The sequence below is a fragment of the Coccinella septempunctata genome, chromosome 7 (genome assembly GCF_907165205.1).
Source record: "Coccinella septempunctata chromosome 7, icCocSept1.1, whole genome shotgun sequence".
Classification (NCBI taxonomy): Eukaryota; Metazoa; Arthropoda; class Insecta; order Coleoptera; family Coccinellidae; genus Coccinella; species Coccinella septempunctata.
In genome coordinates this window covers 4,939,364-4,963,913 of record NC_058195.1, presented here as the reverse complement: position 1 = coordinate 4,963,913, position 24,550 = coordinate 4,939,364, and the positions used below count along the sequence as shown (strand labels likewise).

The following is a 24,550-nucleotide window of genomic DNA, read 5'->3' as shown; positions in this document are numbered from 1 at the left end:
ATTGTTGACAATCAGGCTGTTCAGATTGGAAAGTTTTTTGCGGCTGTTAAAGTTTAAGGTGGACGTTAGTGGTTTTTCTGGACATACATATTTTGACGAGGTACGAGAAGATATGTGCACTCACTTTGGAACGGGTGAGTTCAAATCCAAAAATTTTACCTGTAGCCTTCCTTAAAGTCAAACTCCAGTGGAGATCGGTTGGGAAGAGAGTAGAAAAAATGGTTTTTAACGTTTTTTTAAATTTTTGTACTTTGTAATATATCACAAACTTCTTATCTGAGAAGCAGTTGATTTCGTCTACACTGTATTTTGTGGCGAATGAGATGAGCAGGCCTCTTGTTCGATAAAATAGTCGTGAAATATTCTTATGTATGGTATTTTTTCCGAGTGCGAAGAGATGTTGACATATGGGTACCCTTGTTCCCATTCGTTTGAAATTTATGTTCTGAATGCTGTAATGTGTATGCTTTGGGGTCTATGAGAGACGTTTTCGCCGATACTCATGTTTGGTAAAACATTCAACACATGCACGCTTAATTATTGTGATCACTGCATCTACTACTGCCAATTGAATTAATTATGGAGACAAGAAATCAGCGGCGGCTTTAATTGATATATTTCGTCTGATTTTCAAACCTGAATATGAGTGAGAAGGAAGTGAGTTAGCTTTTGTTGAAAAATATTTTAAATAACGAGATTTGCTAGTTCGGCTATTAAAGGATGATTCTTTCGCAACACAAAGGTGATCCTGCAATGACTGCTTCGCTGTTTCAACCCTACGCCGTCCCTTAAGCGTTTCTTCGCGTTGGTATCACTTTTTTAGATATAAATCAATACACACATTAGAAAAAAATGAACCTAATCAGTACCCAGTCGAATCCTGTATGAATAAAAATTCAGTCCGACCCTGTATGTACTTTTATCGAATTCACGGGATAATCTGATTTCGTAATAATTCGCGGCAAGTTCTTAATGAATCGACCTACACAAATCCAATAAATTCTGGATTTTTATTCGTCACTTGAGATCGAATGATATCACTGGGGATTATTTATATGTTTTTAATGCAACCCGTACTATGAGGAGTTTTCTCGGAATACTTGTATACAAAGTCTGACCACGAAACCGATATTTGCAAGGATAGGGAACGATATCGATTATGTTTTATCTCACGTAGTGATCTTAATGCTTCAAATTGATTTAGCACTACGATCTCCTTGGATAAACCTAACCCCAGGAATACACCGAAGAAATGAGGAAATGGAAAACAATGTTCCTTGGAAAGAGTTTGATTTTATGATGAACATAATAAAAGCCGTAAACAAAAACGATTTGTTTATTGTCTATGCATTTCGCACTGAAAATTGAAGAAGTTTGAATTCGGTCATTTTTGGTATAAAACGAATAAGCGCTAAACGTTTGCGATATAAATTGGGCTGAACCGTGTAGTGAGTGGAAGAATCTGCCGATTTGTGGGTGATAAGTGTGGTGTTTACCAGCATCATCCTTAGGCTTCAGTAACGATTGCTGAGGAAGGTAGAAAGTTTCCATCTCGTTTTATAGGTTCAGGGAAAAACGTGAATATAGTTCAGAGTCCATAGTCTCCTCCAAATTCATGTGTGCTAGGTAGAATTCAACCTATGAGCGTATGTATGATTTCTTTTTGTTTTTTGTCGATGAGTTTTCATCTATGACACCTTGAATATCTACGAGGATGTATTCATATCTAGTAAGCCTATAGACCATAGTTCCCTGCATGAAAAAAATATTGCATTACCATAGCAACGAACAATAACTCATTAGAAGTGTCAGTGTGAAGTTTGAGGTATAAAAGTAAACCAGAATTACGCAATAAATTAAAAGAAAGAAGATGTCCACCGAAATTGTGAAAATCGAAAAATTGGAGTATCGAGCCATCATCAAGTACCTGTATTTAAAAGGGTTAAGAGGTAAGCAGATTTACGAGGATATGCTTAATACCCTTGGTGATCAATGTCCTTCGTATGCGACCGTGAAAAATTGGACTGCAACCTTCAAAAGAGGTCAATTTTCCATTGAAGATGATGACCGATCGGGAAGGTCAGTTTCTGTGTCAGTTCCCGAAAATATCGATGCAGTCATGACATGCTTTTATCAGACCGTCGAATTAGGCTAAAACGGATATCTGAACCACTGAATATTTCATACGAAGACGTTCATCATATAGTTCACGTCAATTTGGACATGAGAAAAATTGCTGCAAAATGGATCCCCAAATGTTTGAATGTTGACCAAAAGCGTGCAAGGGCAGGAGCATCGGGTTCTATCTGTGCTCGATTTGAAAACGATGTAGACTTCTTAAACCGAATTGTTACTATGGATGAGACTTGGGTACATTTCTACGATCCAGAAACAAAGCAACAATCGATGGAATGGCAACACTCTGGTTCTCCAAGACCTAAGAAGTTTCGTGTCCAAAAATCTACTGGAAAAGTTCTTGCAGTTTTTTGGGATTGCCATGAAGTAATCAAGATCGATTTTTTGGATAAGGGTAGAACAATATATCCTCGTAGAACTACCATATTTTTTATCCATGGACACAAGGAGGAAGTCAAAATCTAGTATATATATATACCTAAAACTCATTTAAATTAAACCGCTTTTTATCCAAATAAGACGGAATCCTTCCGTACGATACAAATAAGTACTCAATAAACTGGGCAATTGACAAGTTTCCAAATGATGCCAGTTAAAAATGTGAAAAATCGAAAACTGACAGAGTTTACTGGTTTCCAAATTGAACAGGAGGCGGTGACTATTTAAATGTGGATATAAATAATGTACACTATTGTTTCCCATACAAACGAAAATGAGCGTGAAATTTATTAGTTGGCAAGACTCTGGTGAATTTCGAACCCATCACTCACAATTGAAGTTAATCTTCAGAGCTGCAATAGCTCGCGTCGAAAAGTAGTTTTCCTCGGCTCGACATGAAATAGGTAATAAACCCGCTTCAGCATCATCGATACGAAACTTTTAATCCGTCATGTTGTTTTTGATCGTTGGCGTTAAACGACGTGAACGTGTTTGAAATTCAAATTTCGTGTAAACTAATCTGAACAGCTGTCTAATTTTAATAACGCTACGTTCGTACTGGTGCTGTTCTTCTGCTCGTTGAAAATATTTAGCGCGTTAGTGTACGATGGCGACGTTAGAGGCTTCTTTAAAGTTGAAATTTTTTTAAGTTTAATGTGACAGTGAGGTGCGTTCAAAATGATGAGTATAACGAGGAAATCAGCGAAGAAGCTACCGCCTTTACGGATAGGTAAGCAGACAAGACATTTTTTTATCAGCAATTATTTGTTCTCGTTTTGGTGTCAGTAAAGGATCGAGATAAACAAATATTTCATCAATATCTTATAAGTGAAAAGCAGTGATTAGAAATAATTCTTTCCACATCCCTTTAGGAGATGCTAAAAATTGGACAATACAAAGGTTAGAATAGGTGAGGAAAGCTCATGTTTCTATGAGTTTGATGAGGGTATTTAAAGTTCAATCAACTAGAGTTCTATCAATGAATGGCAGTTCAAGCTTTTTGGAACAGCTGTGGACCAAATGGAGTAAAAAATATACTTTAAAGTATATGTAAACCTGGAATATTTAAAACTCTATTGAACCCATATACATACATAGAAAAAACTTAGAACTGAGGGAGAGCGCCCACTAAAGTAGCGTAGCACAGACATGACACATGCATGACAAAGGCGATGCAAAATAATAACTGAAAGTTCACTCAGATGTGCGATATCTGAAAATTATGAATCGCCTTTGTCATGTATGTGCCATATGTCTGTGCTACGCTACTTTGGTGGGCGCTCCCACTTAGACCAAAAAGGAAAAGAACACACAGTATATTTTGCATTTCTGTAAAGTCGTATACAAAATTTATTCCTTGTTGATCAAAATGTACTAACATTAAGGAAAGACAAACTTTACTTACTAGAAATACTGTTTACATGAATAATAAATCATAAATAGCGTTGAAATATTAATATGGAACTATATAAATGGTTATTCATTCACCAAGATCGAAAAACAGTAATTTGATAGCCGAGGCTGTGCCTCGGCAAGCAGGTGACAATATAGACAGTTCTTTGCCGAGGCGCATATTACATTTTTACGTCGACCTCAAATACCTCTGTGAAAGTATGTAGTCACCTGTTTGATAGCCTCTTCTATGTCGCCGTATTTGCAATTCCCACAGGACTAGTGCTACTGATCGCAATCACTATCCAATCTAGATTATAATGAACACGCACCTAATTTACTCGTACAATCTAGCAGATTTCGTTAAGAATTAATTTGACAATATTTTATTGCCGATATTGTCAGGCGTATTTCTGTTTTCATCAAATTTTGTATTCCCAAAATAGATTCAATCGCCGTTCTATCTAATATTGGTGACTCAGTAATGGACAACCAGACGGACGAAAAGTGTATGCGGACGAAAAGTACTAGCCTTAAAAAATAGTTGACTTTTCGTTCGGAAATGTCATCTTTTGTTTAGGTCGACGAGAATTATACGAGGCTAAGCAATTTGTGATCAAGTTAATATGTACATATACATATATGGAAAGTCATATTTCCTAATAATTCTGAAGTATCCGTCGCAAAAATCTGTCTGGAGCAGACGAAATTTTTATGAGGGATATCTTTTATAGATAAAACTAATTCCAACTTTGATGGTAGATTCGATTAAAGCACATTTTGAATTTTTATTGAAGAGGTAAAAACGATTCCTTTTCGATTTCTTTTAAATTCAAGACTATTCCGTAAGATGGCTCTAACATGTCGGATACTGGATACATTATCCGATGGATAGGTTAATTTATAAGGGCTCGCGCTTTATCCGCGAAAAGTGTAACTTGTGGCGTGATGCATTATGGTGAGCAATTCTGCACTAAGCAGTTCGTGTGAATGCCAGCCACGAGTCATTGCAGAATAATGAGTATCGAATTGTATCCGATAAATAGGTCAATTCCAAATATGTTCCTTCCAACCGATGTACGACACTCGGTGAGGTATATCACTGATACATAAACAAATATTGAACTTTCTTGAAGTCTTACTTCTATCTTGTCCGAGTTAGCTAAACCACAACATGCAACGCATGCGTTATACCCTCACACGTGAGGGACAAGGATGAACCTAGGTATAGTAGCGGGTAGCGCATTGACAATCTTCAAACGCGAAATGCGTATGTTTTGTTTTCTTTTTCCTGTACGGTTCGTGTTCAATTGAAAATCTACCTTTTAGATTGATTGAATCCGCCCCCTATCGGACATTCGTAGTGGATGTGCTAGTCGTTTTTGGTGGAGATGGATTTCTAATCGTCCGAAGTCTTCAGCATATCAAGGTAGAATAGAACGATAATGTTTTGTTTCCGAAATTTTTAGGTTAGGTGCACTCTCCAGATCAGATGTTATGTTTTCGTTGATTGCGGATTCTTGGATGCATCATACTGTGACTTTACGTGTGATAAAGTCAGCTGCAGCTTGCATAAGAATCGGGATATGTAAATTCGTACCTATTCTATTGATATTCCAGGTCATACTTCAAGGCAACTAGTTCCAAATAGATAAGAGTACTTTATAGGAAAGTGACTAACTTTTACGGTTATCAATTGAGAATCTATAAAGTAACGTGAGCAGTGATGTCAATGAAATTTATGATACAAAAAAAGACAACAGAATGAGTAACTGGTTAACCAATGAATGGGTAATCAGATGATTGATGTCTGGAGGTATTCTGAGAATTTGTCATCTCTTCTAACTCTTATCGAGATAAACAATAGACTAACTTAGGTTACATAAGTATCTTACTAATTGGTTATGGGCCCAGATGAATGGACACATATGAAATAATAAAGTTATATGGAGAAAACGGGAAATGCCATTCTGATAGGACGAAAAGTTCGATAGAGAAAGCATCTTAATTGTAGATGCCACAGAAATGTAATGAGAATACGCAATATTGGCAGCATTCCAGAAGAGGTTGCCAGTATTTGAATATTTCGAAGAAAACACTGAGCTACTGGGCCACAAAAAGGCACAAGGGTTGAAAGACAAGTATTGTAAGAGGGGTCTACTTAGAAGAATCTTTTTAAAGAAGTAAAAATGAAGATTCCCGTAAAATATTCAGCTTGAATGAATTTCAAAAAGCCAGTAGCAGAGATGATCATTTTGAGGCATCAGCACCTGCACATACTCTGTTCCTTGGTTTTCATTTTTAACTTATTGCAAACAGTGACAAATTGTACTTTTGAAATATCTCAATTAAATATACAAAAAATTGAGTTTGAGTTGATATTTTTTATTTTGGTTTTCGATTGCTGATTTATATCGTTTTTGGCAGCACTTTTTAAAATCTCCAAACACTCGAATTTCCACGCACAAGGTTTGAAATAACATTCAATGAGTTATGACAAATTCATTAAAAGCATAATAAAAAAACAACACTCTAACTCACAAAATGAACGGAATGAATGCCAAAAGAGAGATGCTGACCATAGTTTGGGTTACAATTGGCTACTGGCGCACCTTTAATGAACACTGATATGGGCTATGAAGTATCAAGTACTCCAACGCCATCTACTGAGCAACGAGATCTTATTAAAATTTTCATCTACAAACGAAGACAGTGAGATGTTAGGCTTCCACATTGAAACATGAAATCAGTTTTACCCCCCTTTAAAGTAGTACTTGCTCTCTTCTTTCAGAATTAAGCCTCATTTATATGGGAATATTTTCTCACCTGTTTTGGCTGAGAATGAGGTTAAACCCACATGCAATAAATAATAAAATAAGCTTGCTTTCTCATGTTTACGTTCAATTTAGGATATGGAACTCGCCTTATATGTTGTCACATTTGACAAATGCCATTTTTAACTCGATCAAAATGGACATTTTATTCAGAAATTAATTCATTTCTGAACTATGAGAATATTTCCGTTCAAACTCCGAGCCTCTATTCTACCGTAACGTCAACGTCAACACGAACATCAGGCAGGTGATTCACCCCAACCGCACAGAGCTAAGTCAGCTGTCATCTCGCCCCATCCCTCAGATGTGGAGCTTCGAACTTTGACCTCGGAGATGAGGTCTATTTCGGGGGAAGCGGTGTTATGAGACAACTTCGCCCCATTTCTATTTATAGTCGATTTTTTCTGAACTTTTTGCCCCAGGAATTGATGGCAGTTCCGGGTGGTTAAACGAATTTCTTCGGGGTTGTTTTTGGAGGTCTCTTTTGCCACGTACAGCTTCTCAATTTGGAACATCTGGAGATGCTGAAGTGTTCGATACGGACGGGGTATAGTATAGAACTCTAATATGTCACGAGCAGCGCATTTTTACTGTTCAAATAGTGAATGACTCCTTCGGGTATGCTAATTGTTGTGCAGATATGGGTAATTGGCTTTCGGAAATTCATTTGGAAAGTTCTGTTTGTATATAGGTGATTTTTGCCCAAACGCTATTCTATCTTCGGTTAAAAAAGCCTCGTCTTGGTCTTGAAATACACCCTGTATACGATTGGAAACAACAAGATCAGCCGATGAAATGGGCGTGAACAAAGATTATAGAGTTAGACTATAATCTTTGGGCGTGAATTGATTGTGTGACAGCTTATGAGAAGTGACGCGTTTAGAAGGCAAGGTTTTTTTTAAACGAGGCATTATTTGGACTGAACCGACTAGAAAGCACCATATTGTCATGTTTATCATAAATTAATACACATATTTATAATCTTATCAATCTTATGACTCGTGAAACGATGTGGTGGAGCGGATATGGAATGAGTAAATATTTTCATTTCATTTTACCTTTGAGTTCACGGAAAATTCCATTAGAGTGCTACATTTACAGGCTGTTTTTTTGAAACTTCAATAGTAATTATGTGGATAAGAAGAATTAGACGAAATTTGTTTTATTCCTATAAATATCATATAAAATTCATGTAGTTTCGTACTTATTATTGCAATAGTGGTATAGTAGCAATGGTTGAATTTAGGTTTTGTAAAATACGTTACGAAATTCAACGAGTATAACTTCTATTCTTCGTCTCCTACCATATTTTAACTAGGGGTCGACAAGACAAGAATTCTATCATATAATCAGTCAGTGCAATTCAAATAAAAACAACGTTTTGGCAGAAAAGATATTTTAATTTATCTTCTTTTAATTCTACCTATTACTATTGTCTACCGATACGCCACTGCTAACGGACTGAATTCTGTCAATTATTCCACCATCTATGTCATCACACCTCCAATCGGCTTTGAAGTGAATTGCAACTTCTTTCTATACCTACTCTCGTTTATCACAAAGTGGTAGTCTTATCTTACCATATGTGACACTGACTCTTCAATAAACAGAACGTCTGCTGAGCCATTTGATTCCGATTCTGACTCAGAATATTCACTAACAAGCAATAGAGAGAAACCTAAATTTCAATAAAAATATAAAATGATCAGTGCAACAAAAGCGACGATAGAAAATAATAAAACTGAATCTGAAACTAAAACGAAAAAGCAGCAGCATACAACAATGCAAGATAGTGCATTACTGACAGACAGAAATTCTGTTTTTCTTTCAAAATTCAGGTGGACACAAGTACCAACGGGGAAAATAATGAATGAGCCAAAATTATACCATGTTTTCATAAGTATGAAGAAAGTGTATGCCTGGAAGTAAAAATTGTAGATCTAGATCCCACTTGGAGTTTCAACAAGAATCAAGATTATCATTGGTTATTGTCAATTCAAATTTTTCTAGCAGAAAATGTGTGTGCAATAAGTATTTCATGTTAAAATATGTTATCTTCTTCACAAATGAACACGTTGTCTTGTATTCATGGTTAGACAAGATATATTTCAAATTTTCTTGACAAGGAGTCTTGGTATTGCTATAAATATAAAATTTCTTGCCTTGCCTTGATATTGTAAAATTACTGCTTGTCTTGAAATTTTCAAGAACTTGACTACCCTCATATCTACACGAATAGATATGTGTCCATTAGGATCTCAGCGTTAAATAAGACTTGTGGCAATTCTCTCAACTGTTTTTCAATGACCAATGCCTAATTCCTTGTGATATCCTGATTCACAGTCACTTGAAATCGATAATCCTCTGACCCACAATAAAATTTGCGATTCATCTTATATCAGGATGAGAACTGTGTTGGAGGGGTTCCTAAGTGTCCTAAACCCCTTATAAGAAAATCCCGATCCTCTTTGTAGGACCCTCGTGTTTCGCCAAGTCCCAACACCGTTTTGAAACACGCTGAAAGCAGATTGCCATCATCTTCGGTATCACTTTCTCATAAACGCCGGCGTGGCCACTCGACGACAGAAGGGATGCTGTTGACCTTGGAATTGATCCAGCACTCCCGAACGACGCTCTTCAAGGTTAGCAAGATGAGGGTTCTGTAGGGGAGTTGAAAAGGGGTTGGGTAGGATGTCTTTGTTAAGTGGAGAGGGGAGGTTAACGAGCTGTAATTCATATGAGAGATCGGGGATTAGATGGCCTGCAAGTATCAGTGCCGAATTAGGTTAAGGAGATGGGAGCTGTTCAAGTATCATTCAGTGATGGGTAACATGAACAGAGACTTACAATTCGAACGAAAAAGCAGGAGAGCCTATAATTTGACAACTTTTATATCATTTTCTCGAAATTTTATGGAAAATTCGCGGAAACACTTCTTTGGGGGGCAAATTTTATACCCACCCCCTAATGCTCAACGTCGATGATTGGGAAAACCTATTTTTTCATCATTTTCCAGACTCTTATTCTACACTCCTATAATCAGACGTTTACATACGAGGATATATTGAAAAATTCTCAGCCTACTATAGAAGTAAACAAAATTTCAATGTCAAAATATTTTATTACTCCACATATTCTCCTCTTAATTGGATACATTTATTACAGCGAACCTGCAACGTCTCTAGACCTTTCAAAAAAAAATGTTTCTTCTTGCTCTGCGAACCAGACCTCCACAGCTTTTATTACCTGCTCGTTGGAAGAAAATTTACGACCTTGCAAACTTTTTTCAGTTGAGGAAAGAGATGATAGTCGGATGGAGCGAAATCTGGTGAATAGGGGGGGTGTTCTTGTAATTCAAAGCGTAAATCACGAATTTATTGCATGGCAACATGAGATTTGTGTGCAGGGGCGTTGTCCTGCAAAAACAAAACACCTTTGGATAGCTTTTCGAATCTTTTCTTTTCAATTTTTTACAGTAGAGTGGTCTCAGTAATGTCAAATAGTAATCTCCGGTAATTGTTCTACCCTTATCCAAAAAATCAATTATGATTACTCCATGGCAATCCCAAAAAACTGAAGCAAGAACTTTTCCAGCAGATTTTTTGACACGAACTTCTTAGGTCTTGGAGAACCAGAGTGTCGCCATTCCATCGATTGTTGCTTTGTTTCTGGATCGTAGAAATGTACCCATGTCTCATCCATAGTAACAGTTCGGTTTGAGAACTCTACATCGTTTTCAAATCGAGCACATATCAAAAGATATGCTTCTACCCTTGCACGCTTTTGGTCAACATTCAAACATTTGGGGATCCATTTTGCAGCAATTTTTCTCATGTCCAAATCGACGTGAACTATATGACGAACGCGTTCGTATGAAATATGCATTGCTTCAGATATCCGTTTTATCCCAATTCGGCGGTCTGACAAAAACATGTCATGAACTGCATCGATATTTTCGGGGACTGACACAGAAACTGGCCTTACCGATCGGTCATCATCTTCAATGGAAAATTTACCTCTTCTGAAGCTTGCAGTCCAATTTTTCACGGTCGCATACGAAGGACATTGATCAGTAAGGGTATTAAGCATATCTTCATAAATCTGCTTACCTCTTTTCCCTTTTAAATACAGGTACTTGATGATGGCTCGATACTCCAATTTTTCGATTTTCAAAATTTAGGTGGACATCTTCTTTCTTTTAATTTATTGTATTACTCTGGCTTCCTTTTTTGACCTCATACTTCTCACTGACACTTCTAATGAGTTATTGTTCGTTGCTATGGTAACGCAGTATGTTTTTTTATGCATGGACCTGGTCTAGGCTAACTAGACATCAATACGTATGTATGATTGCCCCTTCAACCCTTGGATAAACCCTGGAAATCGTTTAGAAAATCACAGGTAGTTCGCCACTGATTCATAGGTTGAGAACCAGCTCGAATTCCATCTGAGATGTATCTCCAGGCGTCTTGCATCCTTCCGAAAGACCCACAAATTTTCCGTCCAATTTCGATTCAGAGCTATCCGACACCAATCTGAAAACTGACAGGAAAATAGATGTGACACGCGATCGTTGTGGAGAAGCTATAACCAACGGCTTAGCCATGCCAGTCTGGATAGTTGAGAACGATTCGGAAATAGCTCTTACTTGTTCCTAAATGAAGCTGAATAGTACTTCAATTTTTAAAATGTCGAGACGTCTGGATGCTTTCTACTAGAGTCGAAAATAAATCCTGGAAAGGGCATTTACCTCGCCAGGATGCTGAGGGACAAGTTACACCGATTTGTTCGGACAATGTAGCAGGATTTACAGTTGGGGGAGGGGTTGGTTCGGATGAGAAAGAAGATTGCAGGGATGCAGGGGGATTTCTGCAAATCTACAGCAGTTGTTCGAACAAGAAGATTGTAAAAAGTTTGTGAATAATTTAGACGCGTTTTATTGGTGAGGTTTTGAAATAATATTCCAGTTTTCATACTTGCCTTCTGTCAGTTGATATCGAAATGAACCATTTCATAAAATCGATACCTAAGTTTCCATTTTTATTCCCACATAAAAAACGAATGGGCCAATAACCTGAGCAAAACCATATGGTTGAGTCAGTCATCACGATATAAGTTCTTTTCCGCTTCTCATAATTCAGGTCAAAAGTGATCTACATACCGTCTGTTCCGATATTCCTGAACAGTACTGTCAGTATTTCAGAGACGATGCCTATAGGGCCCATAAAGGGTCGTATTAGGATTTATTCCAGTAATAATTTTCAATATTTTTTCAACATTGTCATTTCGAATGTGATTTTTGGTGCAACGCTTTATTTTGACCAGTTTTACCTTCTGCCTCACCTTTGAGTGAGGCAGTATGAGTCCTGTATAGAGTAATCATTTAAGGAATACATTCCCTATGTAATTTTAAGGCAAAAAGTCCATATAAACATAGGTTCGCAAGCGCTTAGTTATGGAGCTAGAGTTTATTAAATTCTGTTTAGTTTTTTCTTTATAGCTACTGTATATTTCGGAATATTCGGCTGAAATTTGAAATAGGCATTCAGCTGAAGATTCTACACAAACAGATTTGACAAATAATAATATAAGGCGCAGAGTGATATGCAGAGCTATTTTGGGAAGTCTTGTGTTTTGCATCCTCAGAATGTGGCTGCTCCGTCTGAGTCGGGCTCTCGTTACTTGAGTATCAATTGTTGTACAGCTCGCGCGCTGCAAGACTTCTGCATTCGAAACTTTGTGGAACCACCTGATGTGCATTATTTATCTTAGATAACGTTGTTGCGTCTTTTCAAGCTGTTTTATGTAACCTGTAGGGCGTCCAGCTTTCGCTTCCATAAAGAAGCGTTGGGAGGACGACTGCTGTACAAACAGCTGTCTTGGTCTTCAGATTGAGGTCGTGATTTTGAAATATTCTGTGCTTTAGCTTCCAGAATGACCGTGATGCCGAATTGATACGGTTGTGTATTTCCGAGTCTAGGTTAGCCCCAGTAATTATGAAGCTTCCCAATTATTTGAACTGCCTTTCCTGTTCTAGACTTTAATTCTCCAGGCTGCTATATGTTTGAAGGCTTTCTGGCGGACTTACCAGGATTTTGGGTTTTGTCGATATCGAGTCTAAGGCCCAAAGCTTCGTATTTATGTTTATAGGTGTCCAACATTATCTGTAGATCCTCTGAGCTGCTAGTGATAAGTGCGCAGTCGTCTGCATATTGAAGTTCCGTAATACACTTTGTACGAGTTTTTGCTCTGAGGCGCTTCAGGTTAAACAGGCCTCCATCAAATCTGAATCTTATTCCAACACCTCTTACAGGCATACTCATGTCAGCAATTATCGAGACAGCTATGGCGAAAATATTGAACAGTAAAGGCACTAACACGCCGCCTTGTTTTATTCCATAGTTGTTTAAGAAATGGTCGGTTGTAGAGCCATTATGCTGTATTCTAGCGGTGTTGTTGGTATGGAGGCTTTTACAGACGGCTTTTTTCGGGTACTCCAAGGCGTCTCATGATTTTCCACAGCGCTTTCCGATTCACCAAGTCGAAGGCCTTACTTAAATCGATATAGGCTGTATAGATCTTTGATTGCTGTTCACGGGCCTCCTCTTACAGCTGTCGCAGTGTAAAAATTAGGTCCACCTTTCATACCCACTTATCAAAGACACTCGTGTCATTTACAATCTGCGTCAACTATAATCCGTATCTTCTATTTTAACAGTCCATATTCTTTCTATGTTTCCCAACAAACAAAAAGCAAATCTGTGAAATTTTCCTGGATTGCATAAAGTCATACTTCAAGGCCCTGTACAGCGAAACAATAAATTGTTGTTGAAATATTTGTTCTGTTAAAGTTTCCATGTATATATCTTTCAACGATTCGCTCAGAAGACGAATGATTACCCTTTTCAACTTTTCCAATATATCATAAATCGTTGAAGGCTTGGATTTTCCTGCAATTCAAACAGCCGTTTTTCGTCTCATAACTCCAAACTCTGGATTCCCTCCATTCTAACCGGCATTTGCGTGGCCTTGGTCCTTTTTGCGACCCTCTTTGGCATTTCATCAATGCTTGTCGTGAAACCGATATCCTGGGGCCTTTTCCTGTTTATACGCAGCGGGTTCATGTTCAAACATATCGGGGTTTGGCGATAGGTCTTTGGAGCTCCAGTAATCTACTGGGTAATTTGTTACATGGATGGCTTCTTATCTTACAGTTATTAGTTGTACTGTTCTGGAAGTAACGAAGTCTGATGTTGAGTTATGAGATTACGTGGGCCTTATTTACTACACAAATTCACCTACAGGGTCCATGATATATTGTGCTATTTATCCTGTTCAGAACGCCCTGTTCTGGTTCATTACTAGAGGTAACTGGATGTGGTTTCGTACAAGAATCGTGAAGCATACAACAAGAGGCTTCACTAGTTTTGGTTTTGTTGATAACTGATTTTGAAGGCGAATAATTTGAGAAAGAACAATGAAAATACTTGTGCACTGATTGTTGATGATGAACTCGCTTAATTTGAAGAAATTTTACCATAAATGTACCAGAAATTCAAAGAACCCTACTCTTAAAGTAGGTTAGTTGAACACTTGAGTTATCTGATATTCAAAATCAAATATTTCTGTGAAATTAGAACAATTTAGTGCTTTGGCTGAATGCAACTCTGTTTAAAAGATCCACAGATGTCTCTTGTCATAGATTCAGCTTGTTATTCTGAAGAGATTTCTCCAAGGGTGACATAGTTCATTATGAAAACTTATTATGGCTATATATTTAATTCTAGGCTGAATTAGTGAAGAAAAAAGTGTTTCTTTCGACCTCAGTCTACTGTAAAAATATATTTTCAACTCAAGACATTCAGAAATTTTTCATCTGGCAGTTTGGGTGTGATAATATACATGGCAAATATAAACAATCCGTGAACAAGAGTTCGAAGACCCCAGCCTTCGATAAAAACGAGAGAAGCAATCCATATCGGAATCCGTAACGAATATAACCGGAATATTCATTCATTCATTCAGACATTCAATCATTTCGTACCGTCCAAACAGGCACAGATTACTAGTAAACATCAATTTTTCCCAATTGCCTCTAATAAGCTATCCGAATATCTACAAGCTGTAAGATCGGAGCTGCTGATTCAGATCCATCAACTCAATTTGTATTCATGATTCATTCGCTCGATTCAATCTTTACTAATCGAATCAGATGCTCTCGTATCATTGACTGGGCCTGTGGAAAATTTTATCAATTATCTGGAGTGTATCCGATGTTTTTCCTATCTGACGAAGGTATTCATCGGAAAAGTGAATCGAACCCTGATTGTTTATAACGTTATTCATACAGGGTCGTTCTTTCTCAACTCCATTTGAAAATATACTCAGTACCACTCAAGATATTTGCATGAAATTCATATTTTTTTGTTTTTCCCATTTCTACGCGGAGGCAGATCCAACAAATCAAAGATTATAAAAATTGGTCCAGTAGTACCCGAGTTATAAATGGTGTAACAAAGGCTTCGTTTGTATACAGGGTGTTTTCAAAGGTGAGGCTTTCTTGACAAGGTAGAAGTCATAAGAATAAGTCATTTCATCAAAAATTTTAGTGAGCTATAAACCCTCGAAATAAAATGATCTAGGATTCATTTCAGAAATCAGTTTTAATGTTTTTTTTGATTTGGTCATTTTGAATATTTGTATGGGTGATTTTTGACAAGTTCTACCTTCTATAAAAAAAGCCTCACCTTTAAATACTTCACCTTGTATATAAGATTTCCTCTCACCCAAAGAAGCTTGCATTATTCGACGTTATAATGAGAAAGAAGAATGCAAGGAATGTACAAGGATCATTCTACGAAACAAAGCATGGGGAGGATGAGTCCAAATACTAAATGGAAGTGGGAATGGAAATCCCGAGTGCCCTGAAAAAGCTGGAAACAGGGAAAATTTAGAACTACGACTAGGGATACGACCGAGCTTCCTGAAAGTCTCTAAAAACTCAGCATTGCGATTTCTGCAGGGTAAATTGGCAAGCAGGAAGCTTGAAGATTAACGACCACTGCATGTATAGCCAACTCATTCATTTCGGAAACTGAGGAAACCTCTTAACGTCCATCATGTGGGATTAATGTATGTCAGTATATGTACACATACAATATGCATACAGGCTGTCCGTAAACAAATGGTAAAGATTTAGGGAGATGATTCCTCGATGAAAATAAGCAGGGGAGTTCCTATAAATTTTTTTCGAAATCGACCTCCCTTCCAAGATACAGCCTTTGGAAGGCGATGACGAGTTGACAGTTTTTAATTTTTTTAACGGGTTCTAAGAAACACTGTGTCATAAAACTATACATAATATGAAGCACTAAGTAGATGTTACCCACACAATTTTTTCAGATCTCACAACTTTATTATTGTAACGTTTTCTTCGCTTGATTGAAACGTCCAACTTATTAAAATTATTTATTTACACTTAATACACAAATAACTCACAAACTAACTATCACACTACTATTTATTTCCACTCTTGTTTATTTGCACTAGTCGCTTGCACTGTTAGTGTACTTGTACTTGCCTACCTGCTCCTCCGCTGGGCTTATATAGGCGCCGGAAACATTCAGGTACCTTCGCGAACCTTTCGCGGTTATTCTGGAAGCTTTCGACCGCTCTGGTTCTCGAAAGGTCCGACCGCAAGGGCCGGACTGGTTACACTGTCCCCTCCTTAAGCCTGTTCTGTCCCAGAACAGATTTAGTGAATTCCTCCGAGGACCGTGGCGAAACCTGCACTCATCACCATTCCTACAGTAGCCATTCTGATGGAAGTAGCACTCCACAGTTTTTCCAGGCTCCCTGGCCCGCTTTGGGTTGAAACTGCACACCAGGATCCGTATACCAGTCCCCTGAAATACCACCTCCAGCATGCTTCGCACAACTCGCCAATTTAGCTGGTCCAATCCACAACCGAGCTTGGGAACAGCTAATTTCCTAACCCCAAAGCGTTGAAGGTCTTCTTTCAAGCTATGCAGTGCCGTCCATAGATTCTGATAGGTTGGCTTCTGATAGGAATGTCGCTTGGTGACTAGGTAATAAATGAACCGACCTTCAGCCTTCAATTTCAAAACTTTTCCGATTCTTGGCTGCTGTCGCAATAGTTGCTCCTGACGTCCAAATTTATTTCTGAATACTCTGGCTATTCCTTTGCTCATACGAAGGTCCTCCGCTACGCAATGAGCGAGAGAGTATTCCTCAGACACGGTAAAGAGATCTTGATGTACTTCCTGTGTAACGCCGAACCGTGCAACGCGTGTCTCACCATAACGATCCATAAACTTCTGGTAATCGTTGCTACCTTGCATCGGGGCTTCCACAAGACGTACCTCTTCTTTGTCCTGCGCGTACGGGGCTAATCGGTTGAAATGGACAACCTTTGGTTTTCCTCTGGGGAGCTTCCTTATTCGGTAAACTACATCATTTATCCTCTTGATTATTTCATACGGTCCCTCCCACTGTCTCTGCAGCTTTGGTGAAAAACCTTTCCTCCTTTGTGGATTATGTAGCCACACCAGATCTCCAGTGGTGAATCCACCTTCAATAGCCTTGATGTCGTATCGCATTTTCATTCGGTCACTTGCTTGCTGCATTTGATTGCGTACCTTGTCATGAATGTAATCCAGCTTGTTCCTTAATTTACTAACGTAGTCCTCCCCAGCTACGTCCTCTCCAGGCTTAAATCCAAACTCTAAGTCGCAAGGCAGCCTTATTTCTCGGCCGAACATTATACTGGATGGAGTTTCCTTGGTAGATTCTTGAACCGAAGATCTATATGCCATGGTGAATAGATGTAAATATTCATCCCAATCCCGCTGGTTATCAGAAACTACTTTGGCTAGATGTTTTCCCATGGTCCGATTCATTCGTTCGACCATGCCGTCTGATTGTGGATGAAGAGGTGTAGTCCTTGTTTTGTGAATTCCCAATTTGCTGCATACTTCTTGGAATAACTTCGATTCAAAATTTCGGCCTTGATCACAATGCAGCTCCAGAGGTATTCCAAATCTGCAGAAGAATTCTCTGACCAATTTATCAGCTACCGTACTTGCCTCTTGATTAGGAATACCGTAGGCTTCCACCCATTTCGTGAAATAGTCCATCGCTACCAAAATGTACTTGTTTCCATGGTCTGTTTCGGGAAAGGGTCCAGCGATGTCGATAGCTACTCGTTCCATGGGGGATCCGACGTTATATTGCCTCATTGGTGCTTTTCCTTTACCATAAGGTCCGTTAGCAGCAGCACAAACCTTGCATCTTCTACACCAATCTTTAACGTCCCTCTTACAATTTAGCCAATAAAATCGCTGCCTGACTTTTTCCAACGTCTTGGTTATCCCGAAATGTCCACCTGAAGTTCCATTATGTAGTCTGGTCAGAATGTCTGTAACACGGCTCTTTCGCACAATCAACTGAAGTCTCTGCTCAGTTCCATCTTCATTTTCCCAACAACGCTTCAGAAGACCTCCATCAATCTTCAATGTTTCCCATTGTGCCCAATACGACTTTACATTCTGGCTCAGTCTGGATACTTCTTCCCAAGTAGGTCGTCTACCGCTCTTCTTCCAACTCAGGATTACTTTCAAGTCGTTATCTTCCTCTTGTGCTCTTTGAATTTCTTCAGGTAGCCAGTCGTCTTCGATTACGGTGGTCCGCCTTAAATCGATCTTTTCTTCCAGGCGCGAACAATGACTGGAATTCTGGGGACACTCAATGGTTTTGGTCGAGCCATTGTCTACCACAGCGACTCCTTTTATTTTCCCAGCTGTAGCCCTTTCAAATTCTGGACGATTTTGCTTGAAATGCCTCCTTTTGTTGCAGTTCCAGCACACAGCATCCTTTTTCCCAGCAAGCAATATTCTGCGGACTTTTTCTCTGACAATCTCCTCAACAGATCGATCTGTTTCTTGCTCTTGTCTTACACGAAAGTGTCCCCTATGCGACGCTTGCTTCGCTGCTTCGATTTCCAAAGCCTGGGCTAAGGCATCATCTACGGTTCTAGGGCGTGCTAGTCTCAGGGCTTGTTGTATTTCACTATCCTTTATACCATCCACGAATGTCTGGATTGATAGCTGTTCCAGGAAGCTATCTGGAGCAGATGGATAAGCCAGCCTGACTAATCTCGCCACATCAGCTTCAAACTCCTGGAGATTTTCCCCTGTTTTCTGCACTCGGTTCTTTATTTGTGCATGGTATACTTGTTGTAGATGAGCATCACCATATCTCATCTGAAGTTTCGATGTAAGAACTTCGTAACAGGCTTGTTGACTCTCCGGGAACGTTGAGCGCCTCTCCTCGTAGAGCTATAATTAATGCCGTGGCTTTTTCGTTGTCGTTCCAATTGTTCACCAGGGCAGCAGCTCTAAACTGTTTTTGATATGTCGACCAGGGTATTTTTCCATCAAAAGTTGGGGGCTTGATCTTCATTCTACTACCTTCGCCGTCATTTTCCGCTTTTGCTGAGCTGTAGGGTGTTGAAGCCAGAATATCTGTTCTGTTTGACATTCTTTTCAAGGAATCTATCAACTTGGAATGATGTTCAATTATTCCTGCCATTTCTTCCAATTTTCCATTTACGTCGTCATAAACTTTGTCAAACTTTTCATCAACTCTTTCATAAACTTCGTCAAATTTTTCGTTCACTATATCAAACTTCTCGTCTACTTTATCGAATTTTCCATTTATGGTTTCTAGTTTCTTATTCAATTTATCTGTAAGTTGACTCACCACATCGTTACAATTTTCCCTAATCTGGTCCATTTTCTCATTCAATTTCTCGTCAATTTTCTCATTTAATTTTCGAGAATTTTCTTCCATTTGGACCATTTGTTCATTCAACTTACAAGAATTCTCGTCCATTTTCTCATTCAACTTGCAAGAGTTCTCGTCCATTTCCTCATTCAATTTTCGAGAATTTTCTTCCATTCTTTCGTTCATCTTACTCAAAAAGTCCATTACCGCTTGAGTCTCCATCGTGTTCTGCAGCCTTGTGGTCACTGGCATGAACTCCAAATATCCAAAATTATTTATTTAATTCGAGCGATGTTGAAGCGCACACTTGACACCAATGTAACGTTTTCTTCGCTTGATTGAAACGTCCAACTTATTAAAATTATTTATTTACACTTAATACACAAATAACTCACAAACTAACTATCACACTACTATTTATTTCCACTCTTGTTTATTTGCACTAGTCGCTTGCACTGTTAGTGTACTTGTACTTGCCTACCTGCTCCTCCGCTGGGCTTATATAGGCGCCGGAAACATTCAGGTACCTTCGCGAACCTTTCGCGGTTATTCTGGAAGCTTTCGACCGCTCTGGTTCTCGAAAGGTCCGACCGCAAGGGCCGGACTGGTTACATTATTAAGGGTTGAAAATAACAACCCCTTATGATTTTCCTTCAAAAATTGTTTTCGTGGGATAGATTTTCGAAAAATGAAATTCTTTTATGGTTGCCCATTCAATTCTGGAGAAAAAAAGTCTCTTGAAAAATTTCGATACAGTCGATACTTTTCACGGAATAAATAAAAACTTACAAGCAGCATACGAAGGTCTATGAAGCAGAGAGTTGATGCGTGTATGTATGATGTAGTCATTCTATGGAGCACTTATACGATGAAATGGAATGAACAGTGATCAGAACTGCTTGTAAGTTTTTATTTATTCCGAGAAAAATATTTTTTCTCAAGAACTGAATGGGACTGTTATTTTCAACCCTTAATAATGAAGTTATGAGATCTAAAAAATTGTGTGAGTAACATCTACTTAGTGCTTCATGTTATGTATAGTTTTATGACTCAGTGTTTTTTGAAACCCGTAAAAAAATTAAAAACTGTCAACTCGTCATCGCTTTCTAAAGGCTGTATCTTGGAAAGGAGGTCGATTTCGAAAAAAATTCATAGGAACTACCCCTGCTTATTTTCATCGAGGAATCTACTCCTTAAGTCCTTCCCATTTGTTTACAGACACCCTGTATATCAGTAGCTACTAATAGGTATCTACCTCAATGTGATTCTCATTGTAATAATTGAAAAACGAAACTGGTAGTCATTTTGTTCACATTTCCTGCGATAAGCATGTGAAATTTGGATATAAATTGCATTCAGTTTTGTTGTATAAGTGGATACGACGAAAAAGAAATTTCAACAAATCAAAGGTATGTGAGAACCTCATAAATTCTGACTATTGGGGAGTGCTCCATCAGTTAAAGCAATTTTCTTTTTCATTTATATCTGATCAAAGAGGAAAACTATCGAAAAATGAAACCTTTGCGTAGAATAAAGATGTGAATTAACGTAAAGCCCAGCCATTTCCGTTTTTCGTCATCAAGACGTCCGTCGCAACGCCCAAACACAATACCATATATGATAAACAATGCAGAAGCAGTCTTTCAGTCATACGCAACAATTTTTGTTATTAAAAATTCCGAACAATGTGTCGTCAGTCACGTCAAACTATACAATATGTCCTCGTTCTTCATTCACGAAGTAAGTCATACGTCACAACTTCCATATTTGTGTCCCGAGTGGAAATTCCATATGTAATAACCTCGTCCTTTGAGGCTTAAATATGTGCAGATTTTACGTAATATAGTGGCACTCAGCGCATTGCATTTCGGGTGTAAAATTTCCTCGATGAACTTCATGAAAAAAGAAATAGAAATACAGCTTTTAAATATAATTATTTTGTGAATAATTTATCTTCAATTAACTGCAAAAACCAAGGATTCTCCGACCGTACAAAATGCCCCCAATTTCTCCACCCCATTGAACCCCTCAAACCACGACATGGAACCAAGGTCTACCCCCCAACACCCCATGACGTAAAACAAATAAGTACAGCTTGAATTGCATGTAATCAGGTTGGGCGCCAGCAATTATGAATGTAAAGCGAGCTGGTTAACAATCGGGACTTGTCTGAGGATTGAATATTTACCTAATTACGGAAGATTAATAGGTGATTAATTTTAATTAAAACGACTGCGTCTAAATGGTATATGCGTGGCGTGATGGGAGATTCCCATGAAGCTTTGTCTCCTGGGCAGAACGATCGGTATATTGTCCACAGATTGAATCAGCACTGATTTATACAGGCTGGTCCAACGAACACTCAACAACTTGATTTTCAACCCCCTCACTCTATACATATTGACAAAATATCCAGGTGAAATGTTCTCAACAAGGAGCACCCTATATACTTTCTCCATTCGGCAGCTTATCATTTATTGATCGGATGTTTTCATCGTTTTTGAATAAGAAAGTCAGTAAAGCACCGATTTGTCCTCATTTCGCAATCCACAGGAAACAGCCGAATACTCTGGAGTAATTTCGAATGGAATACGCTGCAGACGTTAAATCACTGGAAATTTTTCACTGCATATTTCCCAGGAGAACCGAGAATTCAGAAGCTACCGTCGCACAGCAGCTCTATACTGAGCTTTGTTGTGAATACCAAATAAATGCTTGTATACGCTGAGATCAGGAATTCAAATCAGCAAGTCTGTGGTGCATATGAGCTTCGGCCTATTCGTTGCCAAGAAAAGGGTCGATGTTATCATAAGGCGTTAAGGAAAAACTTCAATATCCTTTCTTTAATTAAAACTGTTCCTAATAGCATATGATCTACTGTTTTGTTACTTCAATAAACTGTTAATTTTCAATTAATTTAATCGTCAATGAGTTTTGAATTGCACCTTCACCCACCTGAAGGGGCTATTGTGGGAGCGAAACACTTGTACTGATAAAAAGCTCATCCTAATGAAAACCATGTATTTGAGGTTTTTCAATTTGAGTAATTGACTCTTTGACTCTTTGACTTCTTGATTTCTGCTCTTTTACTTCAGGCTCTTTAGTTAGTTTACGCTCCGTACTTTTCTGCGATTCGACTTTAATTGTGTGCACGTCAAGCCGTTCAACAAATTTATGAATAATTTTGTGTTGCGAGTATTAGTGCTCTTAGGAATTAATTTTTAGTTTTCGTTTGTTTACCGCGAGTGCCTGAAATAAAGGAGTTAGGTCCCCGTCTTTACCGTTCAGTTTCTTCATTAGACCTACAGCGGTTACTTCTTTGACACTGCTGTACTGTATCGCTTTCTGTTATATTTTATCGTACTTTACCCTGTTTCGCGAGTCTGACTTTTCCCTTCCCTATCAGTCATGGCGCGTAAGCCCTTGGGGTACTGAAGGGAAAGTCCCGTCAACCCCCCTGTTCCGCATCATAAGTGTTGAATCCGAAATCTCTTCTTTTCTATCAGTCATGGCGCGTAAGCCCTTGGGGTAGAGAATAAGAGATACCGCTCGTCGTCAGTGAAATCCCGTAGTTGCGCTAAAAATAGACCTTTTCTTCGCTATCAGTCATGGAGCGTTAGCCCTTGGGGTAGCGAATAAAAGTCTCGAATAGATCCGCCCTGGTTGTGTTTCTTTTCATTGGAGAAATACAATTAATTACATCCCGATACCGTATAGCAAGTCATAACTACACATATCTCCGTTGTACATATAATCAGTTTCCGAAGGTGTGAATAAACATCTTCTAGTTAATTTGATTTTGACTACTTCGTTATCGCTACCACCCTAGATAACAGCGAACTCTGTCTCCGACTAGCAGCTACTCTGGTAGGTTTGCTATTCTTCCTAGTGAAAAGAATAGCTGGCGCTTGAGTTAAGTTTTCTCCGAGGTAACCACGTTACAAAAAATGGCCTGTACAGGCTTTGGTTTTCCCAAATTGCTTGACCTTGGCTGTTTCTGGTATTGAGAGGAGTCCTGAGCCCGATTTTCCTAAAAAATTCCTTAGTGAAGCCGTTTAACCATATCTTCATTCATCTTGAAGATATAACCAAATTTTGATGTTTTGTATATTTAGAAAATATGTCATAACTTTTCATTTTCGAATATATCTAAAAACGATGAAAGCTTCTTTATTTTAAATACGGATGGTATTTTTTTTTATCTCTCGCTATACAAAATATACGGGTTGTAACAATAAGGGTTGAAGCGATACGATTTTGAATCTAAGCTCATTGATCGTTGCTCTGGAATAAAAAATCGACTTGTCCGAGCGTTTGTATCGTGCATGATGGTCAAACAATCCTCGCTGACAGGAGGTCGATGTACTCGTTGTTTGGGTATGTTAATTTTCGTGAATGGGAATCGGTTCAGCGGGAAGAATTGTATTATTCCGAGCTTCATTCGATGGGTATAAATTACGGTCGAAAAATACGAAAGCGCTCGAAAAAAAGGGGTCATATATGACAATGCGATGACTGAAAATTACGGAGGTTAAATCCATTTTCATTCTAATAGGAATAACAGTATTTTCGGATTTGAATCTTATCGAGCAATGTGTATGGATAAAGTTGTATATGGAATAGCACCAACGAAATGGTTCTCTGCTAAATCTCGCATTCTTACTCGAATGAATGAGACAATGACAACTTTGATTGTCCGATCAACGATTTGGCAGTCACTCGATTTCTGAAACGAAATCATTGAAAACTTTTTGCTTCTGAATATATTGAAGAAGTAGACGTATCAACATCATAATATGATTCGAGAATGATATTATCAATGATAATGAGTGAATTATCGAGTGAAAACAAATTGACGTCTATTCGTCAATCAAGCGTTGATTCCCCGATCAAGCTTTATGAAACTCGGGGTTAATTCCTAGCCTAATTGTCTGATTTTGAATAAT

At 38.4% G+C, this 24,550-nt stretch overlaps 1 protein-coding gene across 3 annotated transcripts in view; it reads left to right on the top strand.

Annotated features, from left to right (window-relative positions):
* The first annotated feature begins 3,168 nt into the window (after nt 1-3,168).
* Nucleotides 3,169-24,550, top strand: part of LOC123316289 (dual 3',5'-cyclic-AMP and -GMP phosphodiesterase 11) — a 131,678-nt gene continuing 110,296 nt past the window's right edge. Inside the window, exon 1 of one of the 3 annotated variants that reach the window (XM_044902282.1) lies at nt 3,169-3,304. In XM_044902282.1, the coding sequence (XP_044758217.1) occupies nt 3,253-3,304 (52 nt within the window). In that variant the 5' untranslated portion in view covers nt 3,169-3,252. Of the gene's footprint in view, nt 3,305-4,888; nt 4,925-5,202; nt 5,396-24,550 lie in introns of those variants that run through there. The other 2 variants (XM_044902283.1, XM_044902285.1) reach the window with 2 other exon arrangements.